The 21,645-nt window shown below is 39.4% G+C and overlaps 1 protein-coding gene across 1 annotated transcript in view; it reads left to right on the top strand.

Annotated features, from left to right (window-relative positions):
- The window catches only part of LOC122788743 (ATPase family AAA domain-containing protein 3-A-like), a 493,053-nt gene that overhangs the window by 46,012 nt on the left and 425,396 nt on the right, over nucleotides 1-21,645 (top strand). The window contains exons 4-6 of the mRNA XM_044055637.1: nucleotides 3,395-3,454; nucleotides 14,319-14,388; nucleotides 19,469-19,634. Of these exons, the coding sequence (XP_043911572.1) occupies nucleotides 3,395-3,454; nucleotides 14,319-14,388; nucleotides 19,469-19,634 (296 nt within the window). The remainder of the gene's footprint in view (nucleotides 1-3,394; nucleotides 3,455-14,318; nucleotides 14,389-19,468; nucleotides 19,635-21,645) is intronic.

The following is a 21,645-nucleotide window of genomic DNA, read 5'->3' as shown; positions in this document are numbered from 1 at the left end:
ATTTTCTCTTTAGAAAGTAGTGCTGGTGAACAAGCTGCCAACCTTAACAGAATAAAATAAAGTTTAAAAATAAATTAGTGTCTCATTAGAATGCCTTCACGGTTCTAGGGTTCTAAAGCAATCAAAATCAACCTGTTTCTTAAATACCACTTGCAAGCAAATTTAACCAATCGGAGCCTCAAGCAATTTTGTTTCAAATTTTAAAGTACCCAGAAAATATTTACATGCATATTCCAAATACAAATACATTATTTTTCATTGAGACGTCATTGTTAAAACAATGTTTTGAAATATTATAAATGAATATTAACTATGCCTCTTTTTGCAGTAAAATCTCAGAAGCATGTAAAAGTCCCACTGATGAAATAAATGTATAATGATGCATAAAAAGTCGTCGTTTTCATCCCGGTTATGCTGTTTAAAGAAATTGAAGGGCATGGGTTCAGTTAATGAAGCATTCATTTTCTATGTTGCCTAACAGTTAGTCCTATATTACATTTATTACAGTGACCCTTAGGCCATAAGCAACAGCTTTCTGATGACCATTGCATAAAACTGGGCTTTAAAGTAAGACCATTGCTATTTAATTACTCACGACTAGAACATCTTTTACATTCTCAAGATAATAATGTGTGACCACCTGTCTGATACCGTCACCGATGCTTGAGAAGTTCCTGTATGGAATTTTTAACTTTAATTTACCCAGGATGTCATCTGAGGTAGCTATGAATCAAGGCAGTTTTTCAAATAAATGCCATTTCTTAAACAAAAGGAGCATGGAAAGGGACCGAATAAATACCCTCTTTATCATAAAAACTGTGACCTCTCATCCGTTAGTGTTTAAACTTGAAAAATTCACATACTTTGTCCAAAGAGGAGACCAAATGCTTTTGTGAATTGCCCCTTACCATAAACCTCATTGCAACTTCTGCAGCAACCCTTCGAAATTCATCTTCCTCGGAGCAAAGTTTTCTTGCCTTGAATTCCCCATAAAGAAGAGCATTTTAAAGGTGGGATAAATGGGCACTATTAGCATAAAAAGGTTTTCACAGATGTAGCTTTCTTAAAGGGTTGAGTTTATTTTATCTTTAATATAAACCTTTTTTGAATTAAAAGAGAAAGTTAAGCCAAAGAATAAAATAGAGATTTTAAGGTTAGCAACAACTTTGCCAAGAATGCTACTTAAGTTTTAAGTAATTTTAATTTAGTGAGCTTTAAGAGGTAGAATTGTAGATATATGATTGTCTCTGTAGTTTGCACTTAATTTTCCTGGTCCCCAAAATTGCAGCCAGAAGCACTTTTAAAATGAGTACTTTGAAGAATGGCCACAGCACAAGTTCAAACCAAGAAGCGCTCGTCGCTTGTAAAAATTTTAATAAAAATGTACAAACATGCAGAGCATACAGCTTTCAGGCAGAACTATTCTTCACTGCAAAGACATGTGTTCTACAGCTGTATTATATAAAGACAGTGATCACATGGCATTCATAGCTAATAAAATCTGAACAAATTAAAACTCTTTCGTCATGCAACAATTATGTAACTTCCTAAAAACATACAAATTATCTATGCAGTATCTTTAAGTATATATACTCATGTGAATGTATGTGCACAGAATAAATGTGAATGATACCTTCATCTCTTTAATTGCATTTGTTTCTTAACCAATACTGGCTTAATACTAACTGCTGTGTTTAGTCCTGGGTGACTATCAGCCCAAAGTCTTATTATCCATGCATACTCTCTCATTTCCAATAAATTATTTAAGTCACCCCCTCTTACATTCTTATCTATTCTATCAATCACTCTGAACACAAAGCTATGTTTAAGGCCATCTTTAACTGTATGATTGGCTAATGCATTTGATAAATTACTTCTACGAATCTCAGAGCAATGTTCTATTATACAATCTTTTACTTTTCTACTCCATTTACCTACATAGAATGCAGGACATTTTATGCATGCTGCCAGATAGACAATATTCACTGTATTGCATGTAGCAAATAAATCAAACTTGTATTCTTTCCCTGAGCTAGGATCTACAAAAAACTGTACTGTTTGAAGAAATGTATCTGCAGCTCACAGAGTTAAAACATGGAAATGTTCCCTGTTTTTTTACTTATTCTTTATTTATTTACTTGTGACCTAACATCCCTATAACAAAGTCTTATTTTAAGATTAATACAATTTCTATATGCAAACTTAGGTTAATTTGTAATGTACTTCTTTAGTTCAGGCATACTTTCTAATATTCCCCAGTTTCTCTTTATTATTTCTTTTACTCCATCAGTTCTTGTATTAAAAGTAGTAATATATCTCACATCACCTATTGTGGTATTAATCATTTGTGATATTTGTTGGGGTTTAAAATAAGGTTTTGCTGTCGTATCTGAGTCATTATATCAGACATAGTTTGTTTGAGAAGGGTATTGTCATAACCTCTTAGTTTAAAATCATTTGCAATCTCTCTCATCTGTGTCGGGCATCTATTTGTATTGGTATTCAATCTACTTACTCTAAGCATCTGACTTTTATGTATGCCTTTAAATATATGAGGGGCATGCATACTTTACTGATGCTTATACCTATTAGCCTGCACTGTTTTTTTCTATAAATTGTTGTTTCTATACCTTCTGGACTTTTCATAATTTTCACATCTAGAATACTTATTTCTGTGTCTGAATAATTTTACTTAAATTTCAGAACATTGGTTGCATCACTCAAATAACTAACAAATGCCCGTAGTTCACTTTGATTGCCTCCACAAATCAAAAAAGCTTTTTCAAGCTACGAGCGTTTCTAGGTTTGAACTTGTGCTGTGGTTTGTGGAATTAATAATATCAGACCTCGGTTACTGCAGGATCTTGTCGTTTTGCTTGTTTGTACTTTGACGAATGGAACATTTGACTGGTTTAGCAGTAGTGCCTGACTCTGGGCTGTCCCATATTACAAGTGCTTGAGATTTTATTGCTTTGCATTCTGAGGATGATTTCAGTTTTATGTGTTATCTTAATCTCCCCTATTTATTCTAATTAGACTTTGCCTTCTTAGACCATATTGTAATGGGGCAGGGTTAATATGAACAGCGTTGTTTTAAAAAGGTGAAACTGGCTTCCTTTTCTCTAAGACATGATTGAAATTAACTGTCTCCTCTTTCCATCTTGGTTGCTGGCATGACTTGGGAGATGGTCTTCTGCTGAGGCCAAGTACTGAAGTTTGAAGAGGCATTCACTTGAAAAGCTTCAGACCACGTTTTTGAGTGGAATAATTGCTCAGCAGCATTTTGCAGATATGTACAGTTGTAAGACGTGGTATGTAGCAAATGTGTGTTGTGTAAGAGGTTAAGTTTAATAAAGCTTCGTCATTCAGTAATACTTTTTCTTTGTTTACACAGAGGGCCCAGTATCAGGACAAACTTGCAAGGCAACGATACGAGGACCAGTTAAGGCAGCAGGTTTGTTGGTCTTGAATTCTGTTTCTTTTGCTTTCTCCATTGTAATGTTTTTGAAAGGATTTGTGTAAGGAATATCAGAAACTAGGAAATGTCTGTCTATTTTATGTTACTCAAAAGCAGAACATGCTTCTTTTTGACAAATTTTAGTACATGTGTAGCATATGTCTGGCAATTAGCAATGCTTGCAGAAATGTAAAAGAGCACTGTTCACATGCTTCATAGCAATTACTTCAAGTTGGTGGCTCTACTCACCCAAATGAGTGCGCTGACATGCTATTGGGACTGTTAGTAATCAGATCACAGAGTCATTTTAGTAAAAGAAAAGTACATTAACCAGAAAATGTAAGTGGGACTACAAAGGTCCATTAATATTTCCTCACTTATGTTTAGTTTTGGTAGGGGAAGTCAAGTTTATTTATTCTTGAAGCCCATTCTGTAGTAAGTGATGGTGAAATGGTATAATACTTATTTATTGTTAAACAATATTGGGAGTATGGACAAGGTTTTACTTTATACTTTGGGCCCAATTTCAAAAGACTTACGGTCAGCATAAGTGACCACTTACACTGAGAACAGGTGTTTTGGAATCTTCCCCCTCAGCAAGCATGTTTATTGATGGTCCTTACACTGAAGTAAGTCACTTACACTGAGCATAAGCCTTTCAGAATTTAGGGCTCTCTCTTACACTGAGAGCAGTTGTTTAGGAATCAGGCCCCTTGTGTATTCGCTTGCATGATACTGTGTTGGATTTTTCCCCCTAATTAAAATTGACTACACTTGGAGAGGTTGCAAAAAAACGTTTTGAGTCCCCACTAAAAAAAATAAATAAATAAAAATAAAATATGGAGAAGCTTATCACACGCTGTATACTTTTAAAGCTGTACTCTGTAGCATACAGATAAGGTTGGAAAATTCTACACCCAACATTCAGAGCACTGAAGAGGACCCCATTTAATCTTAGACCTAGAGATATGCATGTACACATACTCTTACAGCTTCATTTTATCACTGTAAACGTTCTTTTGGATGCAATGAATCCATTTGTTCAACAGTATCCATTCTTTGTAATGGTTTCCTGTTTTGCTGTTATTATTTTATTTGTGTATATTTATTTACATTTAAATCTGGATTGGGTGATAATATCAAGTAGTACATTTTGCCATCTGGTGAATTGGCATTCCAAAGTGCTAAAGTAGCTGCAAAAAAAAAAAAAAAAAAGTGGTCTGGTTTTCCTAAATGTCTGTATTGTAAACCTCACTGTACATGAATGTTTATTATTGTGGCAGCTGTTTGGTTTAACTGATGTATTGACTTTACCGTTTAATTATTGATTGATTTAAATTAAGTAATTTAAGTTTTTGCATTATTTGGTCACAAACATCAGGGCTGAATAACTTGTCATATGTAAATGTGTGTTTAGAAGTATTATCTTTACTGATTAACATTTTTTGATTGAGGCATTAGCACCTTTGCCTTCCTTTCTTCACACTGCCATAAGGCATAACAACGTACCCAACACTCTAGTCAAAGGTGATTCTATAGTCAGGCACACTGATGTTCCACTCATCAGGCTAAACGAGGAGAAAGTTACTGTCAGTTGCTTATTGGATGCCAGGATCTGCTACATAATGCACGCACTCGGGTCAATCCACAGCAAGTACAGATATGACTCTGTCATTGTTCATATTGGTGTGAATGACCTGAGACGTACCTCTCTGGACTACATGAAAAGAGACATGGAGGAGCTGTCCGATCTTGTAGCCCAGGCAGGTATGACCCTAGCCCTGAGTAGCATCCTGCCATCACCCACAATGATACCACAGTACAAGGACAAAATTACTTCAACAATTGGCTAAGCTTCTGGTGTCATTCTAAGGGGATCCAGTGTCTGTCTGCCTGGGATGACGTGATTGACAAAAAACGATGCTTTGCCAGAGATGGCCTGCACCTGTCGCCCTTGGGATTCCGGATACTGGCTAAGACTCTTGCCACCCCTATAGTGCCCTTTTTAGGCAAGGTTCAAATGACAAATTCACCACCATAATGGGTACAAGCAAGAAAAATCTCAGGGTAATGCTACTCGATGCTAGAAGTCTAAACCTCAAACTGCACTCACTCGAGGCACTCCTTAAAATGGAGAACATCGACATCAGTGCAGTGACAGAGACCGGGTTCAAGGCTCCAGAGAGCACTCCTGCATTACCAGGCTATAATTCATACCACACTTTTTGGCCACCTAACCTGGACCGAAACACTAAAGGCGGAGGCGTGTCCATATTCATTAAGGATATCCACACCTCCAGCCTAGTCGCTCAACATAATGCATCCGAGATTATCCAAGTGCAACTAACTCTGGGCAAGACCACAATCCAAATTCTAGCTGGCTACAGATCCCCCACCATGCCCCAGGATTCCCACTCCTCATTTCTTGATACACTGGAAAATATTAGGGTACAACCTAATAATGGGCGATTTCAACTACCCCACCATTAACTGGGAAAGCTACTTATGTACCAACTCTTGTGCTCAATGTTTTCTGGAATTCATAAATTCCAACGCCTTGGATCAACTTATCCACACCCCTACCAGGGGCAGCAATATCCTAGACCTGGTCATTACCAACATGGGCAACCAGTGTTCCACACCAGAGGTCAGTTCCTCGTTTGTCAGATCCGACCACAAGCTAATAACCCTAGACATCCACATCCTACCCCCATTAGGGAAACAACCATAAAAAATTTCTCCAAAGCCAACTTCACGCTTCTTAAGACCGAAGTGGCAAACATCACGACACCCATGCTGACGGACAATAGAGGTGCGACTGCTGAATCCTACACAAATGCACTTTATAAGCACTTCCACAAGTGTGTGGATCATGCAATCCCTAACAGAACCAAGATGCTATCCACCAAAAAAAGGAAGCTAATCTGGTGGTCCCCTGCCATAAACAAACTGTACAACAGAAGGAAGAAAATGTTGCAAAAGAGCGTAAAATCCCATGAGTGAAGGAACTCCCTGGTCAGCCTCAGTAAGAAGCTAAGATCCCTAATAAAATCCTCCAAAGCTAGTTAAGAAAACAAAATTGCCACTGATTCTAAAGACAACCACAAAGCATTCTGTAGCTACCTCAAGAATCTCAATGGCAACACTCGGATCTGCTCTGAGTTGCAACACAATGACACTAAATATACAGAACCAACTGATATTGCCAACATCCTGGCAGATAGGTTTAGTGCTAACTTTACCCCCCCTCTCATCCCCTAAAGGGCCCTTCTCTATACCGGAAGAATGCAAAGTTCCTGTAATCACGGCTGCACAGGTAAAAAAACACACTCTCCAAAGTCAAGAACTGACAACATCACAGGCTGCATTCTACATGAACTACAGAACGAACTGGCACCCCACCTAAGTACCATGTTCAATCATAGTCTCATCTCAGGCTTTGTGCCCACTGAATGGTGCACAGCGATGGTTATCCCACTCCACAAAGGGGGAGCCACCACGGACCCTGGGAACTATCGCCCCATTAACCTGATGAGCCTGGTCTGCAAGGCTATGGAACGTATCATCATGGAACTTATAAACAATGACATTGGTAATGTCCAGACTCTGGACCCCACCCAGTTCGGGTTTGTAAAAGGCAGATCATGTCTCCTAAACCTGATAGACATCTTTTGAAACGGTCACCAGAGCTGTAGATGAGGTTAAGGTGGTTCACACAGCCTATCTAGATCTCGCCAAGGCTTTCAACACCATCCCCCACTCTGGAATTATAGGTAAACTCACTAAACTAGGAATAAATCCCTATGTCACAAGATGGGTTGCCAACTGCCTCACTGACGGAACCCACACTGTGAAAGTAGCAGACTCCAAATCCAACTTCAGACCAGTGACAAGTGGAGTAACACAGGGTTCAGTCTTGGGTCCTCTCCTGTTTGGTATCTACTTCTCTGAAGTGCAGGCTAACACAGAAGGTCTTTGGCTAATGAAGTTCACAGATAACTGCAAACTAGGAACCATAATCAAAACTCCCAACGATGTGGACATCCTACAAAAGGGCCTCACTGAGACAGATGCCTGGTGTCAAAGCCATGGTCTGAAGCTCAATGCCAAAATCTGCGTTGTCATCCCTTTTGGTAAAAACTCTGTACCCATGAACTACCACATAGGCGGTAGTCTACTTAACACCAAAAAGTGTGATGAGCCCTTGGGACACAGGTGGACAGTAGTCTCTCCTTTGATAATCACATCGACACAATAGTCAGGAAATCCTTCTACGTGGCACACCTCATCACTAAAGGTTTCTCATCCAGGAAAAAGAGGTCATTGTCCCCCTCTACTAGTCACTCATTAGACCCATTATAGAGTACAACTCCCCTTTTGGTATGTACCTCACAAGACATCTACAACAATTGGGAAGGCCGCAGAAATACCTCACAAAGAGGATTACTGGCCTCAAACAGATGCCCAAGCAGACTGTCTCAAAAAAATCCAGCTCTACTCAATCACATATCGCCTACTCAGAGGTGATCTCTGCCTAACATACAAAGCCATGTGAAACCCGGAGCTATTGGACATGCTCCACTTAAAGAAATCCAATCCCTCCAAGCTACACACTCTAGGGACCTAAACCTTGTCACCACAATAAACAGAACATGTTGAAGGGATAGATTCCTGTCCCAGAGACTTCCCATACTCTGGAACAAACTACCTATCTATATCAAACAAAGCTCCTCATTAGCACTCTTCAAGAAAAATCTTGATGACTGGATGGGAGATGGAAAATTCACCATGGCGATCACTTCTGTGGCTGTGCTCGTAATTTTCTTGGGTGGGGAAAGCCAGGGTACCTTTTGGCTGGGCTTGTATAGGCCCTAGGGCCAATAGCCTAGTACCTACCTATGAACCTTATAAGCACAGGAGGTATTACAACTTAAGAGTTGTGTTATCACAAACTGTTCCATTAAAGATTTTGTGCACTTTATGGAAGATGAATGCAGGTTGCATTCAGTTTTTTAGTGTTTTCAGAAGTTTTCTGGTGGTTCGTGACGCTTGTGATTCCATATTTGTAGGACTTTGGAAAACTCGTGCTGTCACAGCCTACTCTCTCGCGCTTCTGGGTATGTGGCTGAGATGGGCATTCCCTTGTGATGTCCAATTGGGGGCTGAAAGTTTCCTGTCTTCACTTCCATGGTTACAGAGCATAATTTGAAATACTTTTAGGTTCATATGGCCATACCTCTTTCCCTACTATAGCTGTAAGGGGAATTTTAATTTTATTTATTTATTTATTTGAGCTCTAACTTCTCATATCACTGTTATTCCAGAGCAGTCCTGGATCCTAGGGGTTGGGTTGGCATTAACACCAGGTTTGGATCCGTTACTGTTGGAGTTGCCTACCTTATTCTCTTTAGGTCCATTCCCCACATTGGAACTGACCAAGGGTTTGGTCCCAGAGCCTGTTCTTCCTCGATTTGACTCCTGAAGGGAATTTCCAATCCAATCATTTTAAGATTGGATTGGCTTTTTAGGTGTTGTGGAGGATTATCAGTTTCCAGAATGGAACCTACACTCAGCCCTACCCAAAAGTGGATCCTCCCAGAGACTCTTTCCCTTTTGTCTCCACCTTCTCTTCAGGCTGCCAATGGTCAGAGTCAAACAGCAAGTCCTGATTCCTCTACTCTACAGCAGCTTCAATCCTCTGAGGAGCCAGACTAAATCATCCCTGATGCACATAAGAGAGCGTGCGGAAGGAAGCACCTAGACTCCCAATTGGAGTCTGTCACCTCAGATTATGACTCTGAGGATTGCAAGGACATGCAGAAGAAAGCACGTAGATTTAGTGTCTCGGAGGTCATGGCAGGAGCCAGTGAGGCAGTCCCTAGGAAGCCAGATTAAAATACTCAGACCTCCTAAAGACTGGCAGTTTTTGGGTTGGATCCCCTGCGGTAGTCTCAATTATTGTTGCAGCAGCTACGAAAATATAGTTATTAGAAGATTCTCATTCCATCCACCCATCTAATAGAGTTTAGGGTGATGGATAGGCTAGGGAGGCCTGTGCATGCTTCTGGCATATTTACATTGGGGGCTCTGAACTACGGCACTTGTATATAAATAGATTCTTGAGAAATTTGGCTTCACAAACCCTGTCCACTCTGAAGTATCCACTGTCTGCAGGCACTAGTAAACCCTGGAACTGCCATATCTACAATAGCAAGCATTTGTAACCTGCTCGTGCCCTTTATAGACAATGCCATGGATGGAGTGTCCAGGGTGGTCAGGTTGAACAAAAGGCCATGTTTGGTTGTGCCTGTGTGACTTTGCAGACAACTTCAAGGCATCCTTCATGAATGTCCCATATGACAGCTGTCTGTCTGGACCTTCTATTACAGAAAGGATGCAGAAGTGTGAGCAAGAAGTTATCTGCCATTGGAGTAAATTTTGAGGCCCCACAAAAAGTATATAGCAGGAACCAAAAAATATCTTGTTTACTTTGGTTCTGAAAGTCTAAATGTCAGCAGTTTGAGTTGCCTTTGAACAGGGGTGGCCATGGCAGATGCGGTCCCATTAATGGACATTGGCATAGAGGCAGAGGAGATCCACAGAATCAGGGATACCCATGCCTCTCAAGGAGTCCAAGCACTGTTTGTACTTGTCATTGAGTCCTTTTCCATAGCCTAAGACTGGTAATGTTTCTGAGAGTTTGAACAATTGCAGGGCTGCCTAAATTAGCTTTCTTGTGACCTTGTCTTATGCTTTCTCCAAGTCTAGGAATGCCCAGTTGGACACTTTCCACATCTCTAGTTTCTTATAAACTGTCTCACTGTAAACAGTTGGTTGTACTGCATTCTTGTCTGAATCTTAGCTGCTGATCTCCCATCTTATTTTCTACTGCTGTGCATATTTATCATTCAGTCTCCAGCACTTTCATGCAGTGTGATAGGAGTTTGATACTGCCCACAGTTGTGAATGTCCCCTTTGCTGTTGTACAAGGTTAGAAGTAAGGATAACTGTTAGGAATGTTTGGTACTGGCAGCTAACTTAGCAAAACTTGGGAAAAACAAAGCCCTCTTTCCGGAGGGAAAAGTAGTGCATTTAAAGGTTTAAGTGGATCTTTATTCAACAATCGATGAGCATTCTTGTCCATTGAATAAAGATCTGTTTAAACCCTTAAATAGACAGTTTTCACCTCTGGAAGGATCACTTTCATTTGTTTTTTGCTAAGTTTACTGTGGCCAGGATAAAACATTCTGAATAGCTATCCTTCCCAATAGTATACTTTGTCCTGCAGATTGAGGCTGCAGGTTGGAATGCCAGATCAGTGTTTCATAGAGTTTGTAGTTTTTTGTTCTTGTACACTGACACTAGACTTCTTATTACATGCTAAGGATGTGCATTCCTCTCCATGCTGCTATGACTGCCTTCTGGGGCATTTTTTTTCCCTAATTTGCCCAACAGCTTAATATCATCTGAGCCTGCTGTTTGCCATGACTTCATTTTCCTTAGTACTTTTCTTACCTCTAGGGTGGGCTCTTTTTCATTGTAGGCTATGTCTTGGGCAATACAGCTTCTGTGAGGTTTTCTTTATTGAGATGCTGCTGTAAGTTCTCCTTCCATCTCCCTTTGTCTTATACGTTGGTGAGCAGATTGTTGGCATCTCTTATGAGGGATGTCTGACTACTGTATTTATCTTTCTGTCTCTGCTTTGCAACCTTGTAGACTTTCTTTTCACCTCCTGCTGAGTCGCTTTCCAAAAGCAGGCAGAGTGCTTCTGATGCCTTTTTCTTTGCTGTTATAAGTGCTCTGTAGCTAGCAAAGAGGCTAAATCTGTGTTCTTCCTTAACCTGGCCCATCTTTTCTGTCTCCCACTTTTTCCTACACTCCTCATTTCTTTTGATTACTTACTGGACTTCTCCATTCCACCACCAGCTTTCCTTACATGCTTTATTTCCATACCAGCCTCAGACACATATCTGTCCTATACTTCTCACTCATGCTGGTTTTAGACATTGCCATTCTTTAACACCACCAATTACCTCCTGTTCCTGAGATGCTAGAGCCCCGAATATGTCTTAGAACTCTTGTGATTTCATTCAGTCAAATTCCAGATCTTTAGGCCTAGTGTCTGCCTTTAGAGTCTTTTTCTGACTGCTGCTTGCAGCTGATTGTGGCCTCCACTAGTTTGTGCTGTGGACTGACTGTTTCACTGGGGATGACTTTGTAATCTCCCATTCTGCCCTGAAGTCTTTTCCTTAATAGGAGAAAGTCTACGGGCATTAAATGTTGATTTTTGTGACTCTGTCTTGCTGATCCATGTGTTTGTCACCAAGCCATTTGTCAAACCGAAGTCTAGAATGGCCTCTCCTCATTTTATTCCTGTTGCTCTACAATATGGACCTAGGCAGTCCTCCTGTATCATGTTCTGTCTGTCCCAGTAATAACATTTTGGTCCCCCATTATCAACACTCACTGATGTTGCCCTGCTTTATCTAGTAGGTTGTGCAACTGCTTCTTGAATGCACTGTTCCTTATTATCCCAACCCTGCTGTGAGGCATAAACTTAGATTATGAATATGGCCTTATTATACTGGAGTCTGGTTGCCACAGTCTTTAATTAGTCAGTAATTCTGATGACATCCCCGACTGTCTTATGAAGCCTCTCCCTCATTATTCCTTCACCATTTCTAGTCTCTCCTCTCCTTCTGTAGTAGACTGTGGATCACATACTTTGCTGCACTGCTGTTCCATCTTGTCTCCTTGATGCAGAGGATGTTCAAACCTCCTCCCTTACAATAATGTCATCCATTTACAAGCTGCAATCCTTAGTTCATGGTTGACGGGTTGATTTTGTTTTATTTGGCTTTGACTCAATAGACCTATCCCAAGTAACCCAAGCTGGGAAGCTAGACACTGGCTAGCAAGTAGCTTATTGACCCAGAGCTGCTGAGATTTTATTACACACTTGCCAGAAGAGTTGCATGGAGCCTTCCAACTATTAGCATGGCTCCTGGGTGTAGGTCAGAGTAGGCCTAGACCTCTACCCACTTATTAATGGCAAATATCCGTGCCCATTGCTCACCTCCTGAGATTATTAGCTAGTGTGAACAAATCACCCAGAGCCACTTTTTACACCTTTCATTTGCTAACCCCGACAAGGCTTGTTGTCTGTGATCCATAGTCTTCCATCTAGATGATGCTGTGCAGCACAGATGATCCATAAAATGGTTGGGCTGTGAACTCTTCCTCCCGTAGGCACCACCTAGAGTCTGTCTTGTTGCCCACCACTCCACTTTTTTCTGCTTGAGGGGTTGAGTTTAAGGCTGAAGCACCCAGTGTATTTTTGGGAGGTGGGAGGAACCTTTCAGAAAGAACAAGCAAACTCTGCTCAGCCAAAGGAAGCAGCTCATTAACCGCTCGGAGCTTTAATCCTCTGTGCTAATTGCCATCAAGGCTATAAATACTTAAACCTTTGCACTGCATATCCTACACTGACCACAACATCACTACTTTTTCTTCACTTCTCCTGTTTGGGCTGTGCTGATCTTATATTTAGTGTCTGAAGCCACTTTTTATGTCAACACTACACTTCTGCACACTCTATGGCAGATGCTTCTAGCTTTAGCACTTGTACTTTTAATTTTTAAAGCCACTTGAACTGCAACAATGTATTTGGTATTAACATTTTTCTTCTGTTTTTTTGCTTCAGTACTTCCGGCATGTACATGTTTTTGCTTTTCCCAGCATTACATTTGCTAGTAACAGTAGTTTACGTAAAAGCCTAAACCATAAGTAACATAAAACCTAATACAGAAAAATGATCATGAATTTAAGTAGGAAGTCCTAGCATTTAAAGATTTGCATACCAATGTCTGCAGTCACCTAGGTTTTTCAGACATTTTAGTATAGATTTGTATTATATGACTAATTCCTTTGAAGAACTGTCTGGTAAGATTTCACATTTTTAAACTTCCTAACTAATTGCTTAAGGCCACTATTGATATACATTTAAGGGGCTGTTTAGCTGAAACTTAAATATGGATTCTTTTCAGTATGTGTTGCATTTTTTAACACTTTCATCAAATTATCACTTAAGACATAGGTAAACGTATATTAACAGAAAAGAAAAAACATATTAACATTATTTTCATTTACATACATTATACATCACACATCTTTTCTTTCTTTGTAACTGCCATCAGTCCAACATTACATAAATTGCTGAATTCCTGCCTTCCCTTAAACCTCACTCCTCCTGAACATTATGCATGTATTCCCACAATTTCCATTTACTTCTATGTAATTTGCTCCTTCTGCATTCTAAAGACCCCTCTTCCAGTTCTCTTATCTCTTTTTTTAATCGGTACTACAAACGCCCCATTTTCTAGTAATTGCTTTTTTGGCAACCAACAGAATTAAGCTTAAGACCATGCTATGTCTAGACAATTCAGAACCTGTATCCCATCTCAAAAATAATTGTATCCTTAGTTACAGCCATTTGCTCACCCAATAAATTCAAGTTTGCTTGCAGTATAAAAATACCTATGTTAACACTTCCCAAGCAAAAATTCTAAACCTTCTGGACTTTGTTCCGTACCTGGGAGCCATACATATGCCCTCCCATTGTTCTGTCTAAATTGCCTTTCCAGTCTGTCTTCCTAATCTTTTCTGTGATTTTTATAGTTAATGTGCAACATTTTATATGCCCTAGTACTTATCCCTTTTTTAAGAGAAGGCTTTTGTTCTAGATTCAACTAAAAACTTTACCAGCACAGGTGTTTTCAGGTAGGATTCCCCTATTCCTTTCTTTTCCTTAACTCTTGTTTGCTGCTTTGAGTTTACACTGTCTATTTTCTTCTGTTTTCAGCAAGCGCTTAATGAGGAGAACCTAAGAAAACAGGAGGAGTCTGTCCAGAAACAGGAAGCCATGAGAAGAGGTACTGCTTATTTACGAATAGTAATAGTTCTGTTTTGTTTGTTACTGAACGTATCGATTGTTACTGGACGTACAGATCAACATACTTAACTTTAATAAAGAGCTAGAGATGTATGAAAATTCTGTGAGAAAATTCATACATAATGGTGTTAGTAGAGAATTTCATTATTTGAAATCATCATAAGGTTAGCTCTTTCAAGAAGATAAGATCATGGAAGCTTCAAAAATCGTAAATGATAATCAAAGACATAAGCATTTTAAGCTTCAGTGTAGGGAACCTGATAATTTATCATGAACAGTTTACAGGAAATGTTTGAAAGTGCTCCAAAAATGAAAAAGAAATTAATATCACAGTTTGCAAAAGAGAATGAAGAACTTGACATTTAAAAATCACATGCCTATTAGTTTACTAATTGGAGTTTGTAAAGTAATGAAAAAGATTAAAATTTAAAAGAATTGAGTGGCTTTGTCTACAATAATAATAATTTATTGGAAGAAAAGTGGAGTACCCATGTTTTCCTTCCATGCTTTTCCTTATTGGTTTGTGCTCCACCTTTTCCGCTTCTCTTTATGTATCGGTAACCATCCTGACCTGTGTTCTGGAAGCCTTGTTGTCTCTAAACTAGCTGAACAGTTTTATCTAAAAGCAGTAGAACATTGACAGACTGTCCTGAAGTCAGTGAAATAAGTCTTTAGCAAGACAGAGGCAGTAGGTCCCTATTCTGTAGACTTTGGAGATAACATGCCTACATAAGTGGAACCCAATACTCTTACCAGCTGTTTAGGCTTCTGGGAGACACTAGCTAATACAATAGTAGATATGGGAGTATAGGTAGAGGCTGCCTTTAAGATTTATGATTTTACAGCAACTCAAAATAGTGGAATAGTATTAATTTATGAATAGGCATTTGCATCTGTCTGTTACACCAGTAAATAATGTTGAGATGTTTAAACTTTTGCTGTGCAAGCACATGAGCGACAGGATTTACACAAGTCCTTTGGAAGATCAGTTTCCAGTTTCAAAATATTGCTGTTTTGACTTTGACGTGATGAGGTATGATGTAAACCAGACATTGCAATGATATTATACCATATTTGTGTTTGTCACTTTCTTATTGTCTTCTAGATATTCCCCGCCTTTAGCTCCCAGAGTTCTAATTTTCCAGTATCCAAATGCCAGCTTCTGGGACATTGAACGAATTTTCTGCTTTTTGGATGTAGCTCTTGTGGTAGCTTACTAATGATCATGCCAACACTATACTGATCGCATTCATTTGAAATAAGTTTAAATGCAGAGTGGCAATTGCTTTGCATCTGCTGGACCAAGGACACTGGCAGTTTTCCGTGGGCACTAAATGGCTTATATTCAGTAGTTTAGTTTGTCATTGATGTCTTTCTCTTGACATTTCCAAATAAACGAGTGTGAAGTGCAAGATCCTGTCCTCACTGCTCATTTCAGGGGTGAATCAAGTTCATAGGTATGTCCTAGGCTAATGGCCCTGGAGCCTTTCCAAGCCTAGTCCAAAAAAATTGCCTAGGCACTGTGCCACCCAATGTTAGTTCACAGTGCCCCTATCCAATAGGGCAGCTGGAATGATCCCTGGAGTGAACTTTGTTACCCATCCACTTGTCAAGATCTCTCTTGAAGAGGCCGAGCGAGGTGCTCTGCTTGACATGAATGGGAAGCTTATTCCAGAGTATGGGCAGTCTTTGGGAGATGAACCTGTCCCTCCAGCATGTTCTGTTAATTGTGGGAATGAGGTTGTGATCTGCTGGGTCAGACATGGCTTTGTAAGCCAAGTAGCCATCACCTGTAAGTAGACAATGAGAGACTGAGAATAGCTGAAGTTTCTTGAGTCTGTCCATGTTGGACGTGTTTAAGGCCTAGGATCCTTTTTGTGAGGTACTTTTGTGGCCTCTCTAACTGTCGTAGGTGTCTGGTCAGGTACATGCCAAACGGGGCATTATATTCAATGATTGGTCTAATGAGGGATAAGTAGAGGGAGATGATGACCTCTTTCTTCCTGGATGCAAAACCTTTGGTTATAAGATGTGCCACGTAGAAGGACTTTCTGACCACAGTGGCAATGTGGTGGTCGAAGGTGAGGTGGCTGTCGACCTGGGTGCCCAGATCTCTTATGCCCCCCCCTTTTTTTTAAATAACTTTTTATTGACTTGTGCATCAAGCATTCACAGTAGTCATAGAGTTACATGCCATTAGACAAACTGCTGAATACACAAGGTTTTCAAATATTATAAAAAACAAATCCTCTCCAGTACAGTCTGTTTAGCAACTATGTACATTATTTACAATAATGTTGCTAAGTTAAACCTGAGATAGTGAGGGATAAGCAAATATACCATTCACAATATATAATTCTGGGATCTAAACATGAAAAGAATAAAAATAAATACTGTTAATTTGTTAATTCCATGTCCATGTCACGAAAAAGATCCATATGCATTAGTCAGTTTCCAGGAGACAAAATTTGTCTGAGGTAGAATTAAACTGTTATCAAGTAAGTAGAATCTTTTCGAAAAGTAACTTCCACAGTTTCTGGTAGTAGATATGTTTCTTAGGATTAATTATAATTACTTTTTGAGGTGATGATATTGAGGTTGTAGCCATAGCTTGGAAACCCCTCCAGGATAGCTTGGTGTGATCTGACCAGTTTTTGGTTGTGTATAATTTAATAAGTGAGCGTATAGTGACTAAAGTATGCATTTGTAGCTTGTTGAGTTTTAGATCTGTGATATGAAGAATTGCTAGTTCCCAGCATAAAGTTGATTTGTGATACCCCATCTTTTCTAGTCGTACCTTAAACGAGTCCCATAGGTTCCGTGAGTACTTACAAAACCATAGAACATGCGGGAGATCTGCCTGTGGATAAGGACAACATTTACACACTGGAGAAGATTTGGGGTTAAATTTATTTAGAATCATAGGCATGTAATATACGTTGCTATTAATCATCAATTGTGTACCTATTCATTTTTTAAAAGGGGAATAATTGGTGGCGGAATTGATAGCTCTAAGTTTAAGTTCTTTTGAAAATATATTTCCCCTATTATCCCAGTAGTTAGAGAATAGTAATGTGTCTTCGTAAATGAAAGATCCAAAAAGTATGTATGCGTTTGAGATTGTTTTCTTTTTGCTTGCAAGGGATTCAAAAATTTCCGAGAGCCTCATCAGATCTTTCTCATTAACAAATGACTCCCCAATTATTGCTGGAAACATCTCCCTAATCTGTCTTAAGATAATGATATATATTTTGTTAATTTTTAAAGCTTCTCGTAGGTCTTGTAATGTTTTATCTCAATGTTTATATATGTCCCAAACTGTGCAGTCCTTGATTAATGAGTATTCCAGTAGATTTAGCATCTTATTATTTAGTTTGATATTTGGATTCAAATGGAGGGGTTGAGGAAGGGGTAAGGCCTTGTCAAGTTTTAAGGTTTTCAGCCATTCCTGAAAGTTCTTTACACTGGCTGTTAAATTACCATTTAGACTAAGGTTCCTAATATTAGTTGGAGTAATGAATGGTATGGCTTTAGGGTTGACTTTACAGTAAAGTATATGTTGGTGCCAGACTTTTACCCACAATGGTGACCAATGTTCACTATGTTTTGAAAAATTAGATATTAATGCAAGTCTGAGTGCATTAGTAATTTTATAGTAAAGCAGTAGATCTGGTAGGTCTAGACCCCCTTTTTCATTGGGGCACATTTTTGAGTATTTAATTCGAACTGATTTAGGATACCATACGAGTCTGGCAAGATCATTATTCATTTTATCTCTTATGGCCCCTTCAGTGTTCAGTGGGCTTCTATCAATGTGGTAATTCATGGGAACCTAGTTTTTTCCAAAGGAGATGATAAAATTTTTTTGGCGTTAAGCTTTAGGCCATGGTTCTGATACCAGTTATTGGTCTCAGAGAGGCCCTTTTGTTGGATGTCTGCATCACTTGGGGAGTTGATGATGACTCCTAGCTTGCAGTCATCAGCCAACTTGGTCAGCCAAAGTCCTTCTGTGTTGGCCTGGACTTCTGAGAACTAGATGCCAAAGAGGCGAGGGCCCAGGACTGAACCCTGTGGGACTCCACTTGTGACTGGTCGACAGTTTGACTTGGAATCTGCAACTTTCACTCTGAGGGCCCTGTATGTGAGCCAGTTTGCAACCTACCTAGTGATGTAAGGATTTATGCCTAGGTTGGTGAGTTTATCAATGATACTTGAGCGGGGAATGGTATCAAAGGCCTTGGCCAGGTCTAGGTAGGCTGCATGCACTGCCTTACCCTCATCTACAGCCTGATGACTGCCTCGAAGTCAACCAGGTTCAGCAGGCAGGATCTCTCCTTGACAAAGCCAAACTGTGTGGGGTCAAAGAGTTTAGACATTGCCTATTTCTTTGTTAAGCAGGTCCTTGTTGATGCGCTCCACAGCTTTGCATACCAGACTCGTCAGGCTAATGGGGCTATGTTCCCAGGGTCTGTAGTTGCTCCCCCTTTATGAAGCAGGATGACTGTAGCAGTGCACTATTCGTTAGCAACATAGCCTGATGTAAGGCTGGGATGGAACAGGGCACACAGATGTGGTGCCAGTTCGTTTGTAGTGTAAAACCTGTGTTGCCTCCATCACAAGCAGAAATCTAGCCTCTTGTTATCATACTTTGGTTTAGTTTGTTTGTTGAAGCACAAGGAGCTGTGGGCAGAGAGCAGTTTGTTATTTTTAGGTAATGTCTCACACTTTCAAGAAATGCAGTAAAATTTTTAAGCCCAGCTGAAGAAATGCCAGAATTGGAATGTGGCATTTCAAACCTTTTCATTGTAGTTGTTGTAACGCTTTACAGACTTTATGTAATTTCATTATGAACGCTGGATATTCTCTGCTTTATATGTAAAGTCGTGTCTTTTATCCAGAGAGTAGCATTGTTTTTAAGCTAGGTTAATGGCAGTTTAAACAAGGAAAAGTGGGAAAATGGACTGCAGTGACTTAAGCTGTGGTTTATTCAGGTTGGAAATTGCATGGAAAAGATGGGCAGATATAGATAATAAAGTAATAACTACATCACATTACTACAGCTACAGTCGAACATGAGATGGAGCTGCGGCATAAGAATGAGATGCTACGCATTGAGGCAGAAGCACGAGCACGTGGCAAGGTGGAACGAGAGAATGCTGATTTAATCCGTGAACAAATTCGCTTGAAAGCAGCAGAACACCGTCAGACTGTCCTGGAATCTATCAAGTAACTCTTTCTTTTGTTATACCTGTTCTTTTGCATATCCTGCTATTACAGTTTTTATTTTTTGGGACTCTAGAACTGGTTTACAGTTGTGTTTGTAGATAGTTAAGGGAGTTTTTCCCTGAAATACATAGATGATGGTATAGATATCATTGTACTGATTTTTCTTCAAGTTAAAACTTGTTTAACTTTTTGAGTTTGAGAGATGAGGTATTTTACTTGGAAACAACTTATTGGAACTGTAGAAATGAGTGTATTCCACTAGTGCATTAATAGTGCTGTGCACTTGAAACTAAAGAATGCGATCTCTTTCTGAGTGTAATAAGGCAGTAGAGTTAATGTTAAGCAGAGGATGAGCTGAATATCCATGGGAGTGGAATGTGGTAAGAGGTGAGATGAACAGTGCATAGGTTTGGTGCCATGAAGTGGAGCGGAAGAGTAGTTGCTATTGTTGAAAACTGGTATTTATTATGCTGGGAGATCAACTTGAGGGCTTGTTTTCTTTGAGTGTGTGTACATAAAGCTCATTTGAAGTGTGCTAATGTAATAGTACCTTTTTATTGCCTACTAGGTACTATCAAATGCCCTTGTCAGAAAGTAATAGAAAAGATAGCAGCTTATACCACACTTTTTTTTATTGGCTTGTGTTTTGACCTTCCTCTTCACTTTATGTATGTTTTGCCAGCTTGCAGTTAGTTTTTGAAGTCTTTGCTCTCAATTGTCTCCAAATTAACTGTTTATTTTCCCCTGGTTAATAGGACAGAGATAAAAATAGTTAAACTAGATGTGCTAGGTAGTCCTTGTCTATCTCCAACATTCTGTGCGGTTTGTAATTAAAGTGTTCCCATTGTGTAGGGTTTGTACACCACAGAATGGCACACAAAAGCCCTTTGCAATTTCTGAAGTTGTAGTGCACAGTGGAGCAAAACTGTAAATGCACTGTTGCTCTTTTGCCTAACCGCTCCTCAAGACCTATCCATATGCAATTCACCAAACCTATTGGAGCATTTATGGTCACATCAATTTCCTCCACTCCTAGTAGAATGTTGCTCTACAGATAACACTGAGCAATATACTGTCGCCCCCCCCCCCCCAAAGGGACAGTTTTAACAGAAACTGAGTCTCCAGCAGTACAGGCAAGCATGCTACCATACTGTGTTACTAGCCAGTTCTCCCAGTGGAAGCTTGCGCCACACCAAATTCCATCATTATCATAATATGGTAATCTATTGTCATCTGCAGGTGTGAACAGTAAGCTGCATATTGTTATAAATCCTTACTGCCACAACTGCTGGCGAACATTACCAGTATACAGAACGACATGAGACTCCCTGTTTTAACGTATGTATGTTGTAAAATAATGTGTTCACACCATTTAGGCTAATTTATTTTTGACACATTGATGACACATCTGGATGTAACTTTTGGCTTATTTTTGATCATTCATTAAAGTATTGCAGTTATCATGTTGTCTTTTTTAACTTTAGCTTGACTGCATCGCTGCCCACTGATGAACTTGTTTCAAAAGCATAGTAATACTTGTTATTGTTTTCTGTATGCTCTACAGTATTTAGCACGCCTTAAAATAGATGCAGATGTAACCACAATCTGATTGAACAAATGGGTATTATACAATGATGGGTCATTGTTATTCAAAAACGAGCAGGCTGATTGTACAGAATAACCAGCATGCCTATTGTAAATCCAACATACACCAAGTCTGGCCTCTAAAGTACCATTGCATGTTCAGAATATTTTCTATTGGTATGTTACTAAGATACACCCGTCAACTGTCCAGATTTTCACTTTATATTTTTGGTCTGTTCCTCATAAAATTTGTGGTTTTCTGACAAATCGCTGAGGAGTGAAGTCATTAAATGATACGCATTTGAGTGTCAGACTTCATATCGTACAATGCGTAGTAACACAAATCCTATTATTCTAGCAGCTTTCTAAGTTTATAAGAGCAACATTTACAATCCGTCCCCATTTTGGGGCCTTTATCCCCCATTAT

This window comes from Protopterus annectens, chromosome 14.part0, assembly GCF_019279795.1.
Source record: "Protopterus annectens isolate FY-2018-M chromosome 14.part0, PAN1.0, whole genome shotgun sequence".
Classification (NCBI taxonomy): Eukaryota; Metazoa; Chordata; order Ceratodontiformes; family Protopteridae; genus Protopterus; species Protopterus annectens.
This window is presented reverse-complemented; position numbering and strand designations above follow the sequence as displayed.